General features: G+C 46.2%; 1 protein-coding gene across 2 annotated transcripts in view; it reads right to left on the bottom strand.

The window, feature by feature from the left end:
• TNC (tenascin C) overlaps positions 1 to 24867 on the bottom strand; it is a 95305-nt gene that overhangs the window by 39616 nt on the left and 30822 nt on the right. For both annotated transcript variants that reach the window (XM_047829450.1, XM_047829451.1), the window contains exons 3-13: positions 22476 to 23885; positions 20893 to 21156; positions 19774 to 19889; positions 18643 to 18799; positions 14987 to 15256; positions 13510 to 13695; positions 13164 to 13253; positions 11196 to 11459; positions 2760 to 3032; positions 1674 to 1946; positions 797 to 1069 (exon numbers count right to left, since the gene is read on the bottom strand). In XM_047829450.1, the coding sequence (XP_047685406.1) occupies positions 797 to 1069; positions 1674 to 1946; positions 2760 to 3032; positions 11196 to 11459; positions 13164 to 13253; positions 13510 to 13695; positions 14987 to 15256; positions 18643 to 18799; positions 19774 to 19889; positions 20893 to 21156; positions 22476 to 23885 (3576 nt within the window). The remainder of the gene's footprint in view (positions 1 to 796; positions 1070 to 1673; positions 1947 to 2759; positions 3033 to 11195; positions 11460 to 13163; positions 13254 to 13509; positions 13696 to 14986; positions 15257 to 18642; positions 18800 to 19773; positions 19890 to 20892; positions 21157 to 22475; positions 23886 to 24867) is intronic.

Raw genomic sequence — 24867 nt, 5'->3', positions numbered from 1 at the left:
AAACACAGGATAGATAGATAGAGAAGGGCATGGACTTAGGGCCCAGCATAAGAACCCGATTACCAAAAATTTGGCCCATTTGCCCCCTTTAAAGCAGTTTCTAAAAACTCATGAACAGCACAGAGTTTCCAATGACAGATGGAACAGCATATTTCCAGGGGACAAATTGAGATAAATTGTTTTTCCTCCCTAAACTGAATGAAAAACATTGAAGTCAAATGTGGCTGTTTTTTCTTGGAAATATGCCTTCCCTGAGTGTCTCTTAAGGAGAGACAGACTTGAACAATTTCGGCAGAAGATCATTTCAAAGGTTATTCCATAGAGATGTGACTACAAGTTGGACAACGTTAGGGCCTCTGAGGCCTCTAATGGTAAGATTTCTCTAGAAAGTTCTGAGCCTATTCTTGTGCCACCATGGCCCTACTGTTTATGCTATTTTTATTAGTTACATGGTTATCTTATATATTTAGCTATGTGCCGTTCAATATTTACTACAGGAATGGAGCTTTGCTAAGCATTTTCGGTCATTATTTCATCTACTGCTCAGGCCCATGTTCTGAGGTAGAGTATTATCTTTGATTTGAAGGTGAGAAAAGAAGGCTCAGAAATGTAAAATGCTAGACTCAAGAAAATCCAGCAAGGTGCAATTCCAACCCAGCCCTTCCTGAGTTAGAGCCTCCCTTCACGCTGCCTGTCGGAACACTGAGACCACACTTGGACACGTGGGGAATGTTCTCTCTCTTCCAAAGAGAGGTTGGCTCAATCATGTCCCTGGTATGGGAGGAGGGTCCTATACCTGTGATGGCCTCCACAACAACAGGTCGAGTGCTGCGGTCCCTGACCTTGCCACGCAGGGTGACCGTGTAAGGGGTACTGGCCCGGAGGCCTGGGACTTCCACGGAGCGTAGGCTGCCAGGAACCGTGAGACTGTGAGCTTCCTCGGCCTGGTCAGCCTCCCGGACTGCAATGACAAACTGCTCATAGAGCCCTTCGGGGGCCGTCCAGTCCAGGCTGAGGCCATCCCAGCGAACCTCGGTCACTGTGAGGTTTCCCAGATCTGGAACCTCCTCTGCGTAAGGACAAAGAGTTGCTGAGTTACTAAAAAAGGTAATTGCGTGCTAGGATTCAGGTGAGATGACATTTTGGCTGAGGTTGGGATGAGTTGTCTGGTTAGTGTTGATTACAGATGCATGATTTACAGCAGGTGTAGAGCACACTCTGTTGGCACTAAAGCCAGGGGTTTTCTGTTCAGTCTCCGGGAATGAAAGATAGTTCTAGGAATTGTTCATAACTTCCATTCTTAACATATAAATGGGGCTTTGGGGGAATCTTTTAGTGTGTTCTTAAAATGAGCTCAGACCAATTTTTTTTTTCCCACTTGCAAACTGTGTTTTCCAACTTCTTAGCTGTTATGACTGAAAACTTGCTTTGAAAGAAAAGTCACCTCTCACTTTTGTAAGGGAAGAGTAGGTGGAATTTTCCATGGAATTGGCTAACATGCTACACTCGGACTTGGCCAAATAAGGGATATGACATTCGGATGGGAGCGGGGATGATTCACCGGTGTTCCCCAATGTGGCAGGGGCTGAGCCCAGCTTACAGCAGGAAGAGCTTTGATCCCTCCTGAGCAGAGACAAGGGGAGGAAGTAAATTAATGAACCAGTCTAGAATACCTGTCAAGACTTCAACAGAGAGAGGAGTCGTGCTGAATTCCTGCGTGACCCCACGGATGGTGATGTTATAATGAGTGGCTGCTTTGAGCCCAGGCAGGTCCACGGACCTCAGTCCTCCAGGGACTGTGAAGTTCTGGGCTGCCTCTACTGTATCAGTCTCCTGCACCTGAATGAAAAACTGTTCATAGGCTCCTTCCGGAGCAGTCCAGCTGAGTTTGAGGGCATCCCAGCCCACCTCGGACACCATGATCTCTCCCAAATGGGGAGTTTCCCCTGGAGAAGGACAAAGAACTAGTTTAATGATCAAATCACACAGCAAGATCCAGGGAGTCTTGAACACAAGAATAGGCTTTACATTACTTAAAAATATATGACTGTCTTTAATAAACATGCAGCATGCAGCTATTCCTCCTAAATTTGAGGAATAGAACAAAGAGCATGAGGTATAGAAAAATATTTGTCATCTTACTTTACTAAAGAACTGTCCTAACCTTCAGTGGACAAGGAGATTAATTTTGTGATTTTTTTTTTCCTTTTAAGTATAACGTCTTAACATCCCTTGCCAAGAGGGAGCCTGTTTGTGAAGATAAAGATCCTTGCCTTTGGGGCTGTGTGTATGGTCCCCAGGCAGGGCTGTGCACAACTCCAAAGGGTGTTGTTCACATGGGTTGTGGTGTCAAAGGTACCCCTGGAGTCATGTAGCCTGATGGCTTCCCTCCATTAGACACCACGGTGCCATAACTTGGGGCAGAATGAGTCCATTCAAAAGCAAGTTGTGTCTGGGGTGCCTGGGTGGTTCAGTCGGTTAAGTGTCCAACTCGATTTCGGCTCAGGTCATGACCGTACAGTTTGTGAGTTCAAGCCCCACATCAGGCTCTGCGCTGACACTGCACAGCCTGCCTGGGATTCTCTCTCTCTCTCTCTCTCTCTGCTCCTCCCCCACTTGCACTCTTTTTCAAAATAAATAAACTTAAAAAAAAATTTTTTTTCAAGTGAACTGTGTCTGGTTATGTGTTGTGTCTGATTATCTGTGGGTAGTTTCCTGTTAGGAAAAGCAGAAGCTAGAGACAGAAGGATAAGAGGTACCTGTGGAGGCCTCAGCAGAGAGCACTGGTGTTCTATAGCCCCGGATCACCCCATAGATGGTGACTCTATAAGGGGTGTTGGCCTTGAGGCCCGGGACGTCCACAGCCCGCAGGCTGCCGGGCACCGTGAGGTCCTGAGCTGCCTCCATCCTGTTGGCCTCCTGCACCTGAATGACAAAATGCTCATAGGCCTGGTCAGCTGCGGTCCAGTTGAGTCTGAGGCCATCCCAGCCAACCTTGGTCACCGTGAGGTTTTCCAGTTCAGGGGCATGGTCTGAATAATGACAGAGATGGGTCAGTTAAACCATTCCTCAAATCCCTCTCCTTCTGGGAACCCAGAAATGGCAAACCCATTGCCAATGCTGAAAGTCCTGCGGTGGGAGCCGGGGCAGGGCTGAGTGCCGCGTTTCTGCATCCCCGAGTGCTGCTGTTGCCATCAAAACATCACCAGAAAAATCAATGTAATACTTTATTTTGCCTTGTGGCATATTTGGGTGTGTCTTGTGGAAATGGTATATTCCTACTGACCAGTGTCCTGTGAATATAGAAAACTCTCCATATCCACATTAGGAGTGCTCTAGGCTTCAGTTTCCATTTTGGAAAGTGTCTCTCATTCTAAGGATGAGATCATAAGGAACAGCCTTCTGCTATTCTCAGGATTCTTGGTCTGAGCTGCTCAGCCTTCTGTATTTTGAGAAAATGGGCTCCTTTTAGATTCCCTTCCTTCTCATGCTTCCTCAATCTCCTCCGGGAGGTCTGTTTTACAGTCTCTATGTTGGAATTTTTGTCCATTTCGGAGGCTCAAATCAGTTCACATAAACTACTTCAGAAAGATCAGAGATCAATTAACCACATTTCAAGGAAGGCAAACTGAGGAAGGCGAGGAGTCTTTGCAAAATCGTCCCTTCCTGGATGGAAAGACTAAGGCCTGGGAGGAACAGAGCTTATTAAAGCTCAATTAAAATCAAAGGTGCCATCTTCATTCATCTCATCAACACAAAAAGTACAATAACAATGTACCTGTCTGAATATGCCTTCAAGGTGATAATTTGCCCAGGGCTGAGCTTAAATGGGCTTTGCATGACCTAGGAAGAAAGGATTTCCTCTGGAAATGGATCTTGTAAACAACAGAGAAAGAACTGCCTTGAGCTCATTTAAAAGAACAAATTGTTTCTGTGTTTATGCCTCACATTGGCTGCTAGTTCCAAATGGACCCTATGTCCATTAAAGCACACTTCTAACCTGAAAATCCTAGCTCGAAATCTGATTGAAGGGGCACCTAGGTGGCTCGGTTAAGCGTCCGACTTCGGCTCAGGTCATGATCTCATTGTCTGTGGGTTTGAGCCCTGCGTCAGGCTCTGTGCTGACAGCTCGCAGCCTGGAGCCTGCTTTGGATTCTGTGTCTCCCTCTCTCTCTGCCCTTCCCCTGCCTGTGCTCTGTCTCTCTCTCTCAAAAATAATATAAACAGTAAAATTAAAAAAAAAATAAATTGAAGATTTCTTTTCAAGAATCTATTTAATTCAGACTTTTCCAAGTTCTGGGGAAAGGTTCTTCCTAATGTTTTATATTGACAAAGTTTATCCTCCTTCAAATCTTGTTTGATCCAGAACAGGGGTCTGTAAACTATGATCTGAGGGTCAGATCTTGCCTGCTGTCTATTTTAAAAATGAACTGCTAACAATGGTTTTTATATTTTTTAATGATTGGGGGAAAAACCCAAAAAGAATATTTCATGACATATGGAAATACAAATGAAATTCAAATTTTGGTGTCATAAATAAAGTTTTGTTGGAACACAGCCATGCTTGTTCATTCCTGTATTGTTGATGGCTGCTTTGTGCTACAAAGGCACTCTTGAATAGTTGTGACAGAAACCTTACGGCCTGAAAAGTCTAAAATATTTACTATCTGGGCCTTACAGGAAATGTTCACCATACCTGATATTGAACTACATCATACAGGCTCCTCATTTAACCCAAATTCATGCCCTGAAGCTCACCCAGAACCTCGTAGCAGTTCTTAACCACAAAAACGTGATCTTGATGAGAAAGAGAGGACCTATAAGTCAAAGTGATCTATCTGGTTTTGGAGAAAGAAAGGGAGAATCACTCATCCTTAAGCCCCCTGGCCCTTGGGAGGCCAGGAGCAGTGCTACACAGATAAAACAGTTGTCTCCATGGCCTTGGGATTTAAGCGCAGCTAAAATCAGAAGTGCATCCTTTCCAAATATCCTAGCAGTCTTCATGCATAAAAAACAATCTAAGCAACACATTAAGGTTAAAGAAATTAATCCTATAGCCCATAAATGTCCCCTCTTACCCTACTTCCTTCTTTTTTCTCCTCCTTCTGTCAAAACTGCTTGTCAGGAGCTTGGCTGACATTGACGATTTTCCCCTTTATGTGAATTAAATCACTGTCTTTCCTTCTCAGGTAACTGCTTTTTAAGTTGTCTCTCTAATTCTGACATAAAACTTTTTTTTTTTCCCCCATGAAGACAATGTTAGGAATCAGGTTGTGAGGGGTGAGGGGCAGGTGAGGGGAGTTCCCTAACTGAGGCAGGCAGGAGGTGATTATGGTTTGTCTGTGAAAGCTTTTACAGTAAAGACGGATGGAGAGAGCACAGGAGGGGATCCACAGTGGGGAATGTCTTTTCCTGAGGAGAACCATCTTCTTTGGATCGGCTTTTTTATATGCCACTGATACTATTGTACAACGCCCCTTGCATCCTGCTTCATCTTTTCATACAGTTGACAGAGTAATTTTCACATAATGTCATGTTGCTCAGTAAATAGTAATAATCACACGGATAATACTTCCACCAAAATGTTTGACTATTCTTCCACTTTTTTTTTTTTTTTTTGGCTAAGAAAATCAAGAAAGAGTATCAGTTTATCTTTAGTGAGCAGTCTGTGAGTGTTTCCATAATGGGTGATACCCGTGCGCCCGCAATCTCTCATTAAATCAATGCTAGTCAGATAAGTAAAAGCTGTAACTTTCGCTGAATAAACTTGATTGAGAAATTAAAGGGAGAGAGATAATAATTATGAAATTGGAGGGAAGAATATGAATAAAAATACATCAGACAATAGTTGAGGTGGGGACCAAAAGGCTTCACATAAATGTAGACTCTACATTTCAGCAACAAACGACACACTGGTGGGCTCACTGCCCCAGAAGCCCGGTGTTTCCGCTGTGGAGTTGCATGCTGGATTTCTTGGCATTTCTTTATGAAAAGGCTGTTGTCTTCTTCTTACAGCTGTGCACTGGCATCTACCCTCTGAACAATGTCAGTGGGCCTGGGAAATCAGAATTTCGAAATCCCAATTCTATGCTCATGGTGGGTTGACCAGCTGGCCTGAAGGAATTTCTGGCTGTGCTGACTTTAAACCTTTAGATGTGCCAACTTTAAATCTTCCACCATCTTGAAGATGGTAATTACCAAGTTCTGGCTGATTAGGAATTCACTTTTAGTGTTCATTAATGGGAGACTGTGATTCTCCCACAGAGGGGGGATGGCCAAATTCAAGCCCAAGGACCCCAAAGGGTAGATTTAATTGCTTTGATCTCATCTTGAAAAGTCAAGATAATTAAAATTAAAAGCCTTGCCTGCCTGAAAACTTTTCAGTGACTCTTTATCACTGTCAAGAATGAAGCCAGAGCCCCTCAACACAATATTCACTGCCCCTTGTAGACAGTCTCTGATGATGTCTCCAACCCCATACCTAGCTGTTCTCCCCTCCATCATACAGCAGGACTGGATAGCTTATGTTTCACTAATGTGAAGTTGCTCATGCCTTTGAATTTCTCACATGCTGTTCCTCCTGCTGGAAATGTCATTACCCCCTTCTGTACTTCCTTCTCCTTTTCCTTTTTGAGGACTCAGCCAGCCAAGTATCACATCTTCCGAAGAGCCTTCTCTGATACCCTTCCTCCCCTTTGCTTGGGTCTGGAATGGGTAGTTGTTTCTGCTCCCATAGCTTCCCACACTTCCCTCTCAAACAGACTAGCTATATTCTTATAATTTGGGTTTGGGTTCTCTCTTTCTCACTGCAACATGCATCGTTTCTTGAGGAGAGGGGTTGTGTCTTCCTGTTCTATATACCAGCATTGCCTGACCCATAGCAGTCAAGTAATAAATATTTGTTGGATGGTTAAATATTTGAACAAATTTGGTTTGCTCCATGAAAAAATAAAAATGGCATAGCAGCAGAATGTTCTCTGTTACTTGCAGCTGTGACTATAAGCAAAATTCCACCTTTCTGCTTCCCAAACCCTGGAGAATTACTGGAGTATCATTGTTGAGTCTTACGCTGGTATGGAAAGATGCTTTATTGGCCTTGTGTTTTACATATTCTGTCTGCTTTGTCCTTTACTGCTTATGGCAAATTCATGGCCTCCACTTTAAGCAGGACTCTTATTCTGAGATTAAGCACAGTATATTCTGAGTTTATCAGAACATAAAGGTGGGGTTAGGCATGGGGGAGAGGCCTTGAACACACTAATTTTCTTCAACACTAACAGGGATAGTATCTTTCTCCTCTTCCCTTCCTTCCTTCCTCTCTCCCTCTCTCTCCCTCTTCCTTCCTTCCAACCTTCCTTCCTCCCTGTTTTTTTCTTTCTTTCTCTTTCTCCCCCTCCCTCCCTTCCCTTTCTCCCTCATTTCTTTCCTTCCTTTTGTATCCAGAGTAAGCTTAATTGAAGACAACAGAATAGCTTCCCTTCCCTTAATCCTAAAGGTATAGCATTTGGGCTGTTAATGCAAACGTGGAAGGAACAGACCAAGAAGTTCAATGGAAACACTACCCCTCTGGAGTAGCTGGGGTCCCCGAATGCTCATGAAGCACACACAGTGTGCTTGGCTGTGCCTAAGGCAATGGGAATGCAGCACTGGATAAAAAGAAACAGAGTCTTTACATTCTGGTTGGTAGTAGGAGGCAGGTCATAGGCAAATAAATGAATTATTGAATAGTATCAGGTCAGGTCAGTGTCATGAGGAACTCTGGAGCAGCATGAAGGGCTAAATCAGGATGGGAACATGATTTCACACTGGTGGCCAGAGAAGTCTACTGAGATGACACTTGAGTTGAATAAAATGAGGGAGATGCCAATGAATAACTGGGAGAGGAGTGGCATTTAGGCAGCCGGTATAGCACGTACAAATGCCCTAAGGCAGGAGCAGGCTTGGTATACTCAAGGAACAGCGAGAAGGCCAGGGTGACCATGGTGAAATGCATAAGGGGACAAGTGGTGGGAGGGTCAGAGAAATTGGAAGGGCCAAATTCCGTAGGGCCATGTGGGCTGTGGTAGGGTCCTTGGATTGTATTTCAGGTGTGATGGGCAGTTAGCTTATGCATACTTTTAATTTGGTGCTGCATCAATTCCACAGCTAGGGCTCTAGAATTCTCTGGGGGAAAAATGCTTTAGGGGCAGCCAATTCCACATCTCCATAAAACCCACAGATAATGAATAGCACTTCAGACTGCTGCTCTTCAGAAGTCTGTGATGCAGAACTGGGAGTTCCTTTCTTCTGAGGTTTGAACCTGAAGTCCTTTGACATTTTGGGACTCACAGCCACAGGGAACACTTGCCCAAGAGTGCCCACTGTATCTGTTTCTTTTTTCTTTCCATATGTATGTTCTTCCCATATGGACAAGGTCAAGTACCTATACTTGTACTTACACATACTCCACAACCAAGACCTGTTGGTCTTTATGGGTCTGTGCAAGAGCTTCCCCCCATTTTAAGCCTTTCATGATGCCCAGGAGTCACTGTGTGCTTCTGCTGCACCCTCTGTACCCCCAACTCTAGAAAGTGGAGTGTTGTGTTGTTGTCTGTCAATCTGTTTATCAGCAAGTTCCTTGGAAGCACACATATGTCCTAACTGATCCAGTAGCCACAGAACTTAACTCATGGAGCTCAGTAGCAGTACATTATTGAGTGAGGAAATGTTGGAGACTTGAAAACATAGAATTCAGGAGAGGAAAGAAACGCCCACCTAACTTTTAAGAAAATTAAATTGTTCTATGGAGAAAGCCATAGGGAAAAATATTGTGGAGATTGTGGAGGAAGAGCCAATAAAAGGAACTTTGCCCATTTTACTGAAATGAAGGACATCTTTAAATAGACAACATGATTTTTTGGAAACTGTATTAAGAATGCATGGCTGCGGAAATGAAACCACTGAGCCTTTGGGATGCCAAAACTGGGCTCTTAGAGACAAAGTAATTCAAGCCTGTGGTTCACTTAAAAGCTTTCATCTTCTTGAGCGGCTGAGGCCTGGGGCTTCCCCACTGGAGACAGGAGATAACCTAGCTCCAGCCAGGGGGTAAAATGATTGAGGGGAGATAGGAAACTCTTTGATATAGCATTTGTCAAACCCAAGGAAAGGCAAAAAGAGAGACGGGAGAGAGAAAGAGAGACAGAGAGAGAGAAAAGGAGGAGGAGGAGGAGGAGGAGGAGAAAAAGAAAAGAGGAGAAAGAGAGGAAGAAGAAAAAAGAGAAAGAAATGCTTTCTCTCTTGTTTTTCTGATTCTCTCTTGTTTTGCTGTCTCCTGACACCTCATGACAAGTTCATGTTTACAAATCTGAAACATTCAAATCTCTACCATAGAATTATTTCTTTTGGATTCTATTTTGCTCTTCCCTTCTCTAGGATTAAATTGTCCCTCCAGAGCATCCTTAAGGATCATCACATAGCTGGGTGGGAAGCAGTACATGCACAGAGTCCATAGAATTGACCACCGGAGCTCACTTTAGACTCTCTGAGGAGGCTCATCTTTTTCTACCAAATAGCCTTTCGCTCTCCAACAGTTTTATGTGGGCAGTGACATGCTGAGACAGAAGACTACCTTTCCTAGACTTGCTTATAGCTAGGAGCAGCCTATGAACTATGAGAAATCAACGGTGAGGTTTCCAGAGAGACTCATCTAGGAGGTACTACTCCCTTTTGGTTTTCGTTCTTCCTCCTCCATGCTGCCCAGAACACGGATGTGAAGGCTGTACTGCTAGAGCCAAGGACTAAGAATGGTGGAACAGAAACAGAGAAAAGCCCAAGTCCCTGCTAACTTGGACCTGCTATGCCATACCTGAACCACCTAGGCTCAGATTTATCTTCTAAGAGAAGATATCAACTTCTGTTTTGCTTAAGTGACTGCTATTTGAGTTCTCTCTTACATGTAGGTGAAGGTATTCATTCACAAATGACAAAGACTCTTCAAGGCATATCCAAATTTGCCCATCATTACAACCCCTTTTCTGATTTTCGAGATTGAGTTGGAGTAATATCTCTTCCCTAAAACTTTCTCTGGCTGCCCCTGTTTCTCCCATTCACCCCCTTTCCTTGACTGCCTTCCATCCATCTAACATTCTAGTTGGTCTCCCTCACAGACAGGGAGCAGGAGCCCGTAAGTGAAAATAACAATGCTAAGTATGTGACCCACTAGTCCCTCAAATATCAGCACAATACTGTGTCTTCAGTGGGTTCTAGATAAATACTAATTAAATCAAGACTAAAGAATATTACTTTCAAGCCTTATAGAATTAACATTTCTGCCTATACCTCTTTGAAAAGTTTGGGGCCAAAATTATATGCACATATTTTTCACGTAGGAAGAATGGATGGTTTTTCTGATCGTTTTTTCAACTTAGCCACTGAGGAAGGGTGGCAGCAGGTACAAAGAACAGGATAACTGGGGTGGAAGGGACACTGGAGATCAGGATTTAGCAAACCAAGTTGGCCTCTTGACGACTAGGGGAAAAGAGAAAATGGGAAGGGCGCTGTGAAAGGCTGCTCAAAGGACCATATGCAAATTTTCAGGTAACCTTAGAGGGAAGCAAAAGACCTGGAATGAAAACATTAGTGGGAGGGGTGCCAGGCTGGCTCAGTCAGTGGAGCCTGCAACTCTTGATCTCAGGGTCGTGAGTTCAAGCCCCACATCGGGTGTAGAGATTACTAAAAACAACAATAATAATAAATACGTTTAAAAAACATTTAGTGAGAAATAACCGAAGAATTATTACCAACGTCATGGCCATCTTGAAAAAATAATGAAGTGCAAAGTAAGTTATCGTTAGGCTAAAGAGAGGGGGGACAAAAAAAAAACCCAGAAACAATTTGAAAGAGTCTGTAAAATGCACCAAATTAATTTTAAAAAAAGAACCAAAGACAAACACCAACCCTGATGCTTTAAGTTCTCCCAGGAAGAAATATTTAGCAAGCACTAGTGATTTCCCAGCAGGAAGACTTTGCCGAATCAGCTGACAGGGGAAAGGTGGGGAAGTGGCTCCTTCACAGTGTTATTTATGTTGAGGAGGCACGAGGAGAGACAGTTGCGCGTTTTCTCACTTGGGTTTCCCTTATGGAGACAGGCCGACTTAGGGGCCTGCAAACCTCGGAATCAACAGAGGGTGTGGAGGGAGCTCAGAGGCCGACCTCACCTGTGGACGCCTTCACTCGCGCCGGCTTGCTCTTGTGCCTGCCCTTCTCGGCTGTGAGGAGGATGGTATATTCCTGCCCGGGTTCCAGGCCTCTCAGCACGTGGGAGGTGGCATCTCTCGGAAGCTTCACCTCCACCGGCTGCCCTGAGGGAAGGCTGTAGTTGAGGCGGTAGTGGTCAAACTTGGCCGAAGGCTTCCTCCAGAGCAGGGTCAGGTTGGTCTCCGTGGTTTCAGAAACCCGGAGGTCCTTGGGTGCATCCATGTCTGGGAGGAAAGCAGAGAGAGATGAACATTCCTCAGGCTGGGAGGCTGGGCTGCTTCTGGGGCTGGAGGGCAGCTCTGGGCTCCAGTCCCAGCTCTGCATACAGGGGCTGGCTGGCTGCGGGCGACTTTCCCCTCTGAGACTGGGTTTTCACTTTTTTTTTTTTTTTTTTTTTTTAATTTTTTTTTTAAATTTTTTTTTTTTCAACTTTTATTTATTTTTGGGACAGAGAGAGACAGAGCATGAACGGGGGAGGGGCAGAGAGAGAGGGAGACACAGAATCGGAAACAGGCTCCAGGCTCTGAGCCATCAGCCCAGAGCCCGACGCGGGGCTCGAACTCCCGGACTGCGAGATCGTGACCTGGCTGAAGTCGGACGCTTAACCGACTGCGCCACCCAGGCGCCCCAGTGGGTTTTCACTTTTGTCTGAACGTTGCCTTGGCATTTTGGAAGATTAAGAAGAATACAGTGGTACATCCATACCATGAAGTACTACTCCATTAAAAGCATCTAAAAAGAACTAACTTTTAAATAACTTGAATGGACCTTGAGAGAATGACGCTGAGGGAAAAAGCCAATCTCTGGAGGCTGCATACTGGGTGAATCTTTATATGTAGCATTCTTGAAATAACATTACAGGGATGAAGGAAAGAACAGGGATTTGCCAAGGGTTAGGGAGAGGGAGAGAGAGGGAGGTGCCTGTGGCTACAAAAGAGGGGACAAAAGCGATCCTACTGATGGACTATTCTGTGTCTTAAAGACACCGGTGGATTAAAAAAGCTGCTGATGATAAAATTATGTACAACTAATTACACACACATACAAAAGTGAGTGCATGTAAAACTAGTGAAGTGTGCATAAAGTTGATAGCTTGCATCGATGTCAGTTTCCTGGTTGTGATACTATTCTAGGATTACGCAGCTTTAACCCTTGGGGATCTCTGTGTGATACTTCTCGCAATAGCATGTGAATTGACAATTAGCTCGAAATAAAAAGATAAAAAAGAGTATGCGTGCAAGTGCTTAGCATTGGCTCCTGCATAAAGAGGAAGCTCCATGAGGCACGATCTATGTTCTCTCTGTACACCAGACCCTTTTTCTTCATGGTGCCTGGGGGAAGTAAGGAGGAGGCTGATGGAGAAGTAGAGGGAAGAGTTTCCTTTCCTTTCTTGCTTTTTTTTTTTTTTTAAATAAACTTTCCAGGAAAAAAAAGAAAGAAACTTGAGGAAAGAACCAATGGCTTCACATCACACCGCTCCTTACCACCCTCATCCAGAGCCTGGAGCTTCAGGATGGAATGGATAAGAGCAAAGTCTGTCTGAAACCGTGTTCCTGCCACTTCTCATCTGTGGGACGAGGGTACATAATAAAAGTCAGGTGTTTCCTAAGAGAAAACCCCCCAGATATGTTTGGATTGGTTCATGGTTTACCAAAAAAATGGAAATGATTACCAACTTAAAAAAGTTTGCAGGTTTCTTATAAACTCTGGTTCCAATTTCTCCTAAAAAATTCTTGTTCCCCTCAGTATCATTGAGATGTGGCGTGCTTATGTTACTTTGGAATTAGACATCTGGGCTGGATGATCCTAAGGGCCTCTTTCTCCTCTGTGTGTCTACTGTTTCTTTCAAAGTAGGTTTTCTGTCGCCTGGGCCCTAGTGTGTCTGTATGCAGTAGCCCAGTGGTGGTGGGGATCCAGGGGCATCTCACCTGTGGCCGCATTGATGGTGGCCGGATCGCTCTCCTTGTCGGCCTTCACGGCAGACACTCCGATCCCATATTCAGTTCCCGGCCTCAGACCTAAGTGAGAAAGAATGTGCAGGTCGATATTATTCAGCCCCAAACTGGAAAGACTTTCAGAGGATCGGAAGAATGGCCCTGAGCTGCCTGTCGCTGGAGGCCGTGATTTCTCAGTGTCTGGTATGTTCTACAGACTGAGTCACTGAATTCCAAGTGAGAGAGGTAGCTGGGAACCGCAGCGTTTTCTCCTTGTGGAGGGCTGCAAAATGGGGACACGTGCCCCACGGGCCCGCTGGGTCTGGGGTGCGCAGCTCACCTGTGAGCGTGGTTTTGGTTGTGGTTTGCTGGCTCCTTGGCACTTCCACCTCAGCATGGTCACCTCCGGAGATGGGCGCATACTTAATTCTGTAACTGTCAATGGCTGCCTTGCCATTCCTCCACTCCAGGGTGATGCTGTTGTCCGTCTGGGAGACGCGACGGAGATTCCTGGGAGCATCCAGGCCTGTGTGGAAGAGGAAGGGACATTTATATCACAAACACTAGGCACCAGGAGAGTGGGAGTCTGACAGTTCAAGCTGAAACATGAAAGGCACCTACCCTTGGAGAAAAACGACAGTATCTCCCCCACACCCACCTGTACTGCTGATGCACAGATGGAAACAAATACTGCATGTAGGGCACCTCTCCCCTTTACTGATGTGTGTGATACTCTAGTCATGCATGCGCTCCCCAGATTTTGTGCTTAAAAAAATATATAAACAGAAACTTACAAATAAGGTCTGTGAGTGTAAGTAAGAACTGGTCTGTTGTGCCCATCGCTGCACTTCTAATAAATCGCACGGAGCTCACTGAACTCCGAAGAAAATATTTATTGAATCAGTGATTGATTGACATCTTGGAACTTTTAAAAGGCTGCCACAGGCTAGGAGGTTACAGGCCTCTTTGTCATTCATGCTTTCCATAAACTGTACTTTATTATGAAAATATTTATTTGAATTTTATTTTAATCAGCTTTTGTCTGAGACTGTCAGACCAGCAGCATCTTCTATGTATGCTTTTCTTTTTCTTTTCTTTTCTTTTCTTTTCTTTTCTTTTCTTTTCTTTTCTTTATTTATTTTTATTTTTTAAATTTTATTTTTAATGTTTATTTATTTTTGAGACAGAAAGAGACAGAGCATGAATTGGGGAGGGTCAGAGAGAGAGGGAGACACAGAATCTGAAGCAGGCTCCAGTCTCTGAGCTGTCAGCACAGAGCCCGACGTGGGGCTCGAACTCACAGACCGTGAGATCATGACCTGAGCCGAAGTCGGACGCTTAACCGACTGAGCCACCCAGGCGCCCCTATGTATGCTTTTTATTTTTATTTTTGGAAGGTTATTTGGGTATAGTTTTTTTTTTTCTTTGAAATATTACTCTCTAGGAGCACCTGGGTGGCTCAGTCGGTTAAGCGTCCGACTTCAGCTCAGGTCATGATCTCACAGTCTGTGAGTTCAAGCCCCATGTTGGGCTCTGTGCTGACAGCTCAGAGCCTGGAGCCTGCTTCTGATTCTGTGTCTCCCTCTCTCTCTGTCCTTCCCCCACTTGTGCTCTGTCTCTCTCGCTCTCTCTCAAAAAAAAAAAAAAAACATTAAAAGTATATATTACTCTCTACAATATTTTAGAATAAACCCTTAAAGGAATGAAGTTTCCCTTTCCATTGTCCTACTGTGAAAGGAGCCTGGAAGGCATCCTAGCATGGAGTGAGAGAGGAGTCACAATCCCTTCCTGGCTGTTCACAGGCGAGGGCCCATTACCTGTCGTGAAGGTCTCTTTGGCAGGGTTGCTGGACATGTCGCCCCTGCGGGAGATGAGGGACACCTCATACTCGGTGTCCGGCTTCAGGTTCCCGATGGAATACTGGTTCTCATCATGTGTGAGATCGATGGTGGTGCGGTCGCCGGGCACGTCTTTGATTCCGTAGGAGAGCTCGATGCCGTCAATTTCGGCCAGGGGCTTGAACCAAGTGATCAGAGCAGTGGTGTCTGTGACATCTTTCACCTCTATCTGGCCGGGGGCATCCAAGCCTGTTACAGGCAGACAATGGAGTGGTTTCAGAGACTGGGGCCAGGGCTAGGGGCTGAGCAGAGAGGGGCTTGCAGCCATCCAGATCCACTCCTGAACAGGTAGGTGTATACTGACCTTCTGACCTTTTCTTGTCTTTCTGAGTCTCAATTTCTTATTTGACATGCTATAAATAGGGATGATGCCACTACCTTGAAGAATTTATTGGGTTTTTTTTCGCACATTAAAGGAGATAATGCTCACAAAGCATCTAGCACAGAGCCTGGAGCATGGCAGTTACATGATAAATGGTCGTAGCCCTGTTGTTATTATCAGTACGGTTCTCTTAAGTTGAAGAAACATGCTTAGGGCCTATTTCATTAGAAAACAAACAAACAAACAAACATTGATTTAGTTTCTCTGGCTTTTTAATTAGGCAAAACTGCCTGGATGGTTGATGACTTCTCCATTAGAATTATGGAGCCAAAAAGTGAGGCCACCCCTAGCTTGGCCAGGTATGGAGAGGCATTTGTGATGAAACACTCCACCCAGAAAGTCACAGCCATCCCAAGCCTCACCATCTTTGTGCCTTTGTCTCAGCTCTCCTCCCATCCCACCCACTCTGGTGTTATCGTGTTGTGCTGTGTGTGTTGTGTTGTTGTGTGGTGACAGCAGGCGTGACATGCTATTTATTTATTACCTCCTGGCCTCTGCCCTTGCTTTTCCTTTGTATCTTCTTCCTGAGATTGCCCTTCCCCCCAAAAAAAAAAATCTCCCATTCAGCCTTCGAAACCTCACTGATATGTCCCTTCCTAACGAGGGCCCTGTTTGACCCTGTTGTAATCAGGTAAACACATTTACCCTTCCCAACGTGTATAAAGTTTTGTTACATAAGATGGATAAGTCCTAGAGATGTGATGGACAACACAGTGCCTACAGGTGACAACACAGCATTGTACACTTCACAACTCATGGAGAAGGTAGACCGCATTCTAAGTGCTCTTGCCACGATTAAAAATACGAGTGCCTTAATGCACTTTTTTCACTGTTGTATACCACATTTCTCTACAGTTTATTCAAACTGTGTTATTCAATTTAGAAAGGGCCTAAATTCATTCATTTAGAGAGTGGGTCCTTGAACCCTTTTAATACCCAGCATAGCAGCAGACTTTGTCGTTTATGTCTTCATTCTTTTTTTTTTCTCACGATATAAACAATTTTAATGCACACGTTAAGACAGACCAAGCATTCGGTAAATGCCTAAAATTAAGATATTAGGGCATTTAGTTAGTGTTTATTTCTTCAATTTAAAAATAGCTAAGTTTGTGTTTTCAGCATTGGTTGAGGAAACAATATCAAATGAAAGGAACTTTAGTTTTATATAGGAATGAGAAGGAGGAATAAGTCATAGCTGATTGTGAGAAACCTACACGGTCCATTGTTTGAATTCAAAGTGTTGATCCATCAGTCTCAGCTTACAGACGATGAACCCGTAGAATGCACAATGAAAATGAAGCTACAATTCCACCGTGAAGCTGCCTGTCCCATGTGCTTACAGGTGCCAGCAAGCACCCACACCACACCTGCTATGGTCCTTAGCAGCCCTTTCATAAGAAGGCCGGATCAAGTGAAGCTCACTGATCACCCCCCAAATCTGGGACCCTTGAACAGAGGACACTAGCTCTTACTACAATGCCAAGCACAGTGCCTATCATGTATGTCCTCACTCTCATGACAACCCCGTAAGGACACTGTAAACCCATTTTCCCGATGGTAGGGTCATTAAAGAAGCAGACTTGCACAAGGTGACAGTGAGCCGTGGAGCTGGAATTCACACTCGGGTGTGTGTGGGTCCAAAGCCCGTGCTCTTTCTCCTTTAAATGTGAACGCCTCTCAAAAGCATCCAGATGCCAGAAATGGTTGTCATACAGCCTTATACAGATACCAGAGGGAAGGAGCCAAAAATGCTTTGTCACCCAAACTTTAAGGTCCTTTAAGCCTGGATAAAGTTCGGGTATTAGCAAAATGAACACATAAACGTCTGCCTCTCAGAGTTGATATTTATGTGATTAAGGAACTTCAGGCATTGGGACGTTTGCCCTGCTTAGAAGAATAAAGCAGCCGATCCCCAGAATTAAATTAAAAAGAAAGGGACAGACAAAAGAAAAATTTTTTTGTAGTTTCCCTACAAAAGCAAGTAAGCATTTGCTTGATTTCTTCTATGCCTTGGTGGTGATCTAATGATTTTTTTCCTGTTGATACCTGCTTTCTACCTACCACAGAGGGATGGTGTCAGCATGATGGAAAACACTTGCTTACAGAGGAGACAGTCTAGGAGTTGGCTCAGAGCTAGGCAGAATGTGCAAATATTTAAATGCAAGATGTTCTTTCTTGCCATTAGTCAACAGATTTAACTTTTCCAACAATCTCTTGCCAAAAAGAATCAATTCCTGAAACAGTTGGCACATATGGTATCTTGAAGATAAAAAGGTTTTCTCAAATGGCAATGCAACATCATTTTATTTGTTTATTTATTGATGTTTAACAAATTTGCTTCTCGGTAAAACAGCTCCAAATTCAGATTGATTTTCCCCTCACCAAAGGATCTACGAGTGCCAAATTCTATTCTATCCCCAAGAAGCTCTGACATGTTTATTACTGAGTGACATTTAATTTCTGTTCCTATTGGAGACATGGGGTCAGCATTCTACATAAACCAGAGGCTAGTCAGTGCTAGTGGTAAGGGGATTGAAGTTACAAAACTATACCCTGTTTACAGCTCTGCCCCTGATATTGTTAACCATGTGGTGTTTGTTAAATTGATTTAGATTCTCTAAGCCTCAGTTTCTACTAATAACAATAATATTTGCCCTACCTCTCTCACAAGACTGGTATGTAGATTAGGTGATGTGGTATGGTCTTACCTATCTTGTACCTGTGCCCCCTTTGAAATGTCACTGTGAGCCTCCTCTCATCAAGAGACGCATCTATTTCCTCACCCCTGAAATCTGGACTGGCCTTGAGATTTGCTGTGACAGAGTGATATGGTGCCACTTTTCAGCCAGTCCAGCTGCTGGGGGAGCAGGCCCAGGCTGGCAGACTGAGGCTGAGACACCAGGTGAAGCAGAAAGGCACCATCCTGGTTAAGACCACCGAAGGCCAACCAGCCCCCAGGCCGCACAGATGTGTACGCGAGCCTGCTCAAGAACGGAATTGCTCAGCTGAGACCAACCCCAAATCATCCCCGTGCAGAATCATTGTTTTAAACCACTAAGTTTGGGGTTTGTTTTTTATAGAGCAAAATCTAGCTCATGCAGATGTTGTATAAGGGGAAATGTTATCAACCAGAGGTGCTATGGGGTACAATCAGCTTTGTCACGGTGTCAGTGCTATTAAAGGTGATACTCACGGGTAGTGGTCACCCTCTTCAGGCCTGGGCCCCGGGTATTGTTTTTCACAATGTGCAGAGAGATCTCATACTCTTGCCCAGGAGCTAGGCCAGTTTGCCTGTATGTGGTCTCTGGTCTCCTCAGGCTTTTGGTGATCTCTCCCTCATCTTCTTTATTCTGAAAGATAGGAACACCTTGATAAGAACTAAAGGAAGGGGATGCCTGGGTGGCTCAGTCGGTTGAGCAGCTGACTTCGGCTCAGGTCATGATCTCACAGTTCATGTGTTCAAGCCCCGTGTTGGGCTCTGGGCTGACAGCTCGGCTCAGAGCCTGGAGCCTGCTTTGGATTCTGTGACTCCCTCTATCTCTGCCTCTCCCCTGCTTGCACTCTGTTTCTCTCTTTCAAAAATAAATACACATTAAAAAAAAAAAAAAAAAGAACTAAAGAAGGTGCCAGCCTCTTCTTTCATGTGATTTACTCCTCTGAATCCCTTCCTTCACTAAGCACTCACTAGGCATCAGATCAGCTTGGCGGGTACTGAGGACACAGACATGATAAGGACATTTCTCAAGATTGCTTCTCCCTCTTGTAAACCAATCTGCTCACTCCTCTGACACTCAAGTCAAGTGACAGAATGTGAGAGCCAAAGCAGTTCTAGAGCCACAAACTCAATCCTTCCTTTGATAGACCGGGAGGCCAGCATCACAGAAGTTGGGTGGCTGTCCCATAGTCACGCAGTTAGTTAGTAGCAGAGCCTGGGCTTGGACTCAGGAACCCACTTTCCTGCCTCATACGTGCTTTTAGGCCCAGAGAGAAGGGATACTCAATCTCAGATATGCCTGGGGACATTTGGAGACAGAGGTCATTTCTTCTCTTCTTTGCCTCTGAGTAGAGATTTGCCAGACCATGAGGCACAAAGGGAACCTAAAGATGGCTTAGCATCTATCTGAGCTAACAGCCCTAAGAGCTATGTTTACTGACTTCTTAAAATAACTGAAAATATATATGCAAACATGCAGGGGCTAAGCACAGCCCTGACCCCCACCAGCAGCTAAGGAAATAAAGTTGATATAAAAGTGTGTATGTAGAGCCCTCGGACCATCTTTCAGATCCCTGAGGTCACATATGCCCACTCCTCTGGGTGCCTTACCATATTCCGGAAGATGATCTCCCACGTCTCAAAAGCGATGTCCAGAGGATCCCACTCCACCTCCACAGATGTCTCCTTGATGGACTTGAACTTGAGACCTTCAGGTGCAGGCAAGTCTGTCAGGAAGACCAGAGAGAAGGATTCTGCATGTGTGTGTGGAGAGTGACACAGCGGTGATTCCCCTAAACCCCACTGGTGGATGCCTCACTCCGTTAGGGCTGGAGTGTATTTCTGACTGCTTCAGGGATACTGTCTACTGATGAGGCAGTGTGAAAATTAACATTGGGACCCACCATATGATTAAACATTGGCAATTTTGTATGGTTAAACCTGTTACGTAGAAGGGTCTGGAATCAGACAGAATGGACTCAAATCTAAGCTCCACCATTACCAGCTTTGTGTGCGTGAGCAAGTTGTACCAAGAGCCGCAAGCCTTAGCTTCTCCACTCAGGAGGGGGAGGTAAGTATGCCTGTTTCTTTTGGGGAACTAAGTGAGGACTGAGTGATATACTGCATCATGTAGACTGCTGGGCATGCCTCCTGGCACATGGCCCACATTTAATACGTGGCAGCCAATGTTATTATTGCTAAGCAAAGAAAAAGATCAATTTCTAGACACAACTTGCTTTTAAGGTATGAAGGTAATTATACTGATATTGGATTCTTAAAAGAATAACTTGAACTCTGTAAAGTTTCCACTTTGTAAAAACATATAGGGACAGTGAGCTCCATAGGAAGGCTGTAGTAGAACAGAATGGTTAAGAGTATCAACCTGCAACCAGACTTCCAGGGTTCAAATCCTCACCATTTATGATTTGGGATGAGATGCTTAACCATTCAGTCTCAGTTTCCTCATCTGTAAAATGGGTTAATACTTGCCCCTATCTTATAGAGTTATTATGAGTCAAGTGAATTAGTATATGAGGGGTTTCTTTAAAAAAAATATTCAATGGGTTTAGCTGGATCCCAAGGTCTTAATTGGTGTAATTCTGACAGGACAGCTATACAGCTATGGGGGCAAAGGCGGAGCAGGGACTCATGGGGGTGGTGGTTATGCACTGGGCAAACAGAGGGCGGTAGAGGCTGTCAGGGGGTTGGGGGTGGGTTCTGCTCACTCACAAGTGGCCACCCTGGCACTGACGGGAATGCTCTTCTTGTTTTCCAGGATGGCGAACACGCGGATAAAGTACTCCACACCAGGCTCCAACTCCCGGATGGTGGCGGATGTCTGGTCCCCGGGCACGCGGAACTGCATTTCCAGGCCATCCTCGTGGGTGGGTGTGTACACGACGAGGTACTCGGTGACCCGCATCTCATTGTCCCAAGCCAGGTTCACGGTCTCTTCTGTCACTTCTGTCACAACGAGGTCTTTGGGAGGGGACACTGGCAGGAATAAGAAAGGACAGCTTGGGTCGGGTTTTGTCAGTAAGGTACTCTGTGAATTCTCTCTAGGTTTGTTTCCCTTGACTTGTCACTTCCACGGCCAGTCACAGAGGCCTAAAATCCAGCTTCCGTTTTCTAAAATGAAAAAGGTCATCAAGGACCCCCTGCTGTGATCCAACCTTAAAACCTTTGGTGGCCTTCAGGCTAAAGTTCTGGGCCTGCAACATGGCCTTCTGGTTTCTTTGGGACCCGGCCCCTCTGAATTCTCTGTTCTCTGGATATTAGTTCAGATTCAGGCCATCTGCATGGGAACGTGCAGCCTGAGCTTGGCTCCCGGCTCTGAACTTGAGGTCACACGCTGTTAGTGCTGGAAGGCTATCTGGGACTCATTTGGTCTAATTCTTTCATTTTCTAGATGTGAGTGAGGCAGAAGAACTGGCCCAACTTTGTGTATCTCATCACATTTGAGGCTTACACCTCCTCCTTGCCAGCCTGCTATTCTTTTCAACCAGGCTTCCCTGCCTTGGGCACATTAAACACATTTATTTATTCCTATCAATAATACCTTTAATCAGAGCAGAAATTCTCTATTACAACAGGTACGGTATGGGTGCGTGAGAGGGGTGCAAAGACCCCCCCCCCCTCACTGAACATGAGCATTATCATTCTTGGTTGTATTTTTACTCACTGTTTATTGAGCACTTACTGTATACTGTGCCTTGTGCTGTCAGGATAGTGTCCCTTTAAGGAGCTCATAACCCTTGGGATTAAAGACTGTTATGGAAAAAAAATGATTTAAGAGATGGGCCTGCCTCATAAGTGATTAGCACTCACTCTTTAGCTGAGTGTGCAGTTAAAAGTTTGTTTAATGTAATCTCACTGTCCATTCAATTGAGCTGAGTCTTTGCTTCCATCCAAATAGAGGGCTTTAGTTTATTTCTGGTTTGGTGTCAGTGGGGAGTAAGAGAGAAGGCTCATATTTAGCAAAGAGGCTGTTAAAATCATTTTGTCTACCTCACCATGGGCACTGGACGTTAAACTTGGGGTAGACGAGTCAGGTAAACCAAACAGCTCTACCGTGTATGAGCTAGGTGTCCTTGGGACAATTCTATGACCTCCCTGAGCTTCTGAGCCTTCAAATAGATAGCCCCGTGACAGGTGACTAACCAGGGCCTCTGTAAAGGTGCGCATGTGTGCGCGTGTGTGCACGTGTGTGCGCGTGCGCACGCACGCGTGTGTAATACACAGGTGGCTCTCCAAAGCGCACCCGCCACAGGCTCCCTCACAGCCAAGGCCGCGCTGGTTCAGTACGGACTCACCCTCGGAGCAGTCCTCCCCGGCATGGCCCTCGCTGCAGATGCAGTGGCCCTCCACGCACTGCCCCCAGCCACTGCAGTCGTTGGGGCAGGAGCGACGCCCACAGTCCGGGCCCTCGAAGCCCTCCTGGCAGACGCACTGACCGTCCTCGCAGCGGCCCCGGCCGTGACAGTCTCCGGGACACCTCCGCTCCTTGCAGGCTGTGCCCATGAAGCCTTCACGGCACACGCACTGCCCGTTCACGCAGCGGCCTTGGCCGTGGCAGTCGCCCGGGCATGCGAGCTCCGCGCAGTCGGGGCCCGTGAAGCCGTGCTCGCACTCGCACCGCCCGTCCACACAGCGGCCCCGGTTGCTGCAGTCCCCGGGGCACCGCAGGTCGCGGCAGTCTTCGCCCGTGTAGCCGTCGTCACAGACGCACATGCCGTTCACGCAGCGGCCGTGCCGGTGGCAGTCGTTGGGGCAGCTCATCTCACTGCAGTCATAGCCCTGGAAGCCCTGCTCGCACACACACTTGCCCTGCACGCAGCGGCCCCGGCTGTGACAGTCGTTGGGGCACCGCAGCTGGCCGCAGTCCTCCCCTGTGTGGCCCTCGTCGCACACGCACTGCCCGTTGACGCAGCGGCCGTGGCCGCTACAGCCGTTGGGACACCTGAGCTCGCCGCAGTCCGCGCCCGTGAAACCGTCGTCACACTCACACCTCCCGTCGACGCAGCGGCCGCGGTTGTGACAGTCGGCGGGACACCTCTTCTCGCTGCAGTCGGCCCCGGCGAAGCCCGGCTCGCACACGCACTGGCCCTGCTCGCACCGGCCCCGGCCGGAGCAGGCGTTCGGGCAGCTGAGCTGGCCGCAGTCCTCGCCCGCGAAGCCCTGCTCGCAGTAGCAGGTCCCGTTGACACAGCGGCCCCGGTCGAAGCAGTCGTTGGGGCAGATGAGCTCGCTGCAGTCCTCACCCGTGAAGCCCTCGTCGCAGACGCACTCGTTCTCCACGCACCTGCCGCGGTCGTAGCAGTTGTGGAGGCACAGGGGCTCGTTGCAGTCGTGGCCTGCAAAGCCGTCCCGGCACACGCACCGGCCGTCCACGCACCTGCCGTGCTCCTCGCTGCACGGCACCGGGCACACCTCCTGGCTGCAGTCGGCCCCCGTGTAGCCTTCGAAACACACGCAGACCCCACTCACGCACTTGCCCTGGTCGTTGCAGTCACTGGGACAGGCCAGCTGGCTGCAGTCCTCCCCTGTGAAGCCCTCGTCGCAGACGCACTGCCCGTCAAGGCACTGGCCCCGCAGGTGACAGTTGCCTGGGCATTCAGGCTCAGAGCAGTTGGGGCCTTTCCAGCCGGGTTCACAAACACAGCCGCATCCTTCTGTGCTGAAGTTCCCGTGGCCACTGCAGAAGGGCCTGGTATCCAGGCGGCCTACAGGAAGAGAAGAGGCAGGCGGCTGATTGTAAGCAGCTGGTTTCCAGGTCACCACCTGTCAAACCCAGCTTCAAATTCAGCCAGAAGAGGGTGGCACCCTCAGGCTCCAACTGGCTTGAAAACTAGTTGCTTAGTGTGTGAAATCAGAGGGGACTGGCATCCAATTAGAGTAGGCACGAATTCGTAATCTGTACTCTCTGAAATTGTACACTCACGTGCAAGATTGTGTGTTAATGTGCGTATCTGTGTGTGTGTGTGTGTGTGCGCGCGCGCGTGTGTGTGTGTGTGTGTGTGTGTGTGTGTGTTCCCCCCACCTCCCTGGGGGAGGATCTATAGTTTTTATCGAATTTTTACGTATTCCCAGGACCCCAGTAATTACAAACCATTGCCTTATGGAACAGGTTATGCTGGGCCATGTTATTTTTCCTGCACCTAGCCAAGGTCAAGCACATAAGAGAACAATTGTTTCACGCAAGAAATATTTGTTGAACTGAACTCTGAATTCCGATTCTGGCTCAATAGCTGTGCCGCATTTGGAAAGACACTTAGATGCTCTGAAGATCAGTTTCTTCATCGGTCAAGTGGTACCAAGAGCCCACTTCCCTCGGGTTTATCAGGGTTAAGTGAGGACCTTATGAACCTACTCTTGTTCTCACTGTGATTTTCTCCTGCAGAGATTTTGGGGTTGACTCAAGTTGGTATGTGGGTTTACGCTCTACAGCAGGGAGCAAGGCAATTAATAAAATGGTTGGAAAGGTAAGAATTAAATACATGTTTTCATGTATGGTAGCCACTAGACACATGTGGGTATTAATTGCATTGTGGCTAGTCTGAATTGAGAGTTGCTAAGGAAGTTAAATACATATAGGATTGCAAAGACTAAGCTTAATGAAGGGAATATAAAATATCCTTTTTTTGTATTAACAATTTTGTATTGATTCCAGGCTGAAAAGTGGATAATTTGGCTACACTGAGTTAA

This window comes from Prionailurus viverrinus, chromosome D4, assembly GCF_022837055.1.
Source record: "Prionailurus viverrinus isolate Anna chromosome D4, UM_Priviv_1.0, whole genome shotgun sequence".
Taxonomy (NCBI): Eukaryota; Metazoa; Chordata; class Mammalia; order Carnivora; family Felidae; genus Prionailurus; species Prionailurus viverrinus.
This window is presented reverse-complemented; position numbering and strand designations above follow the sequence as displayed.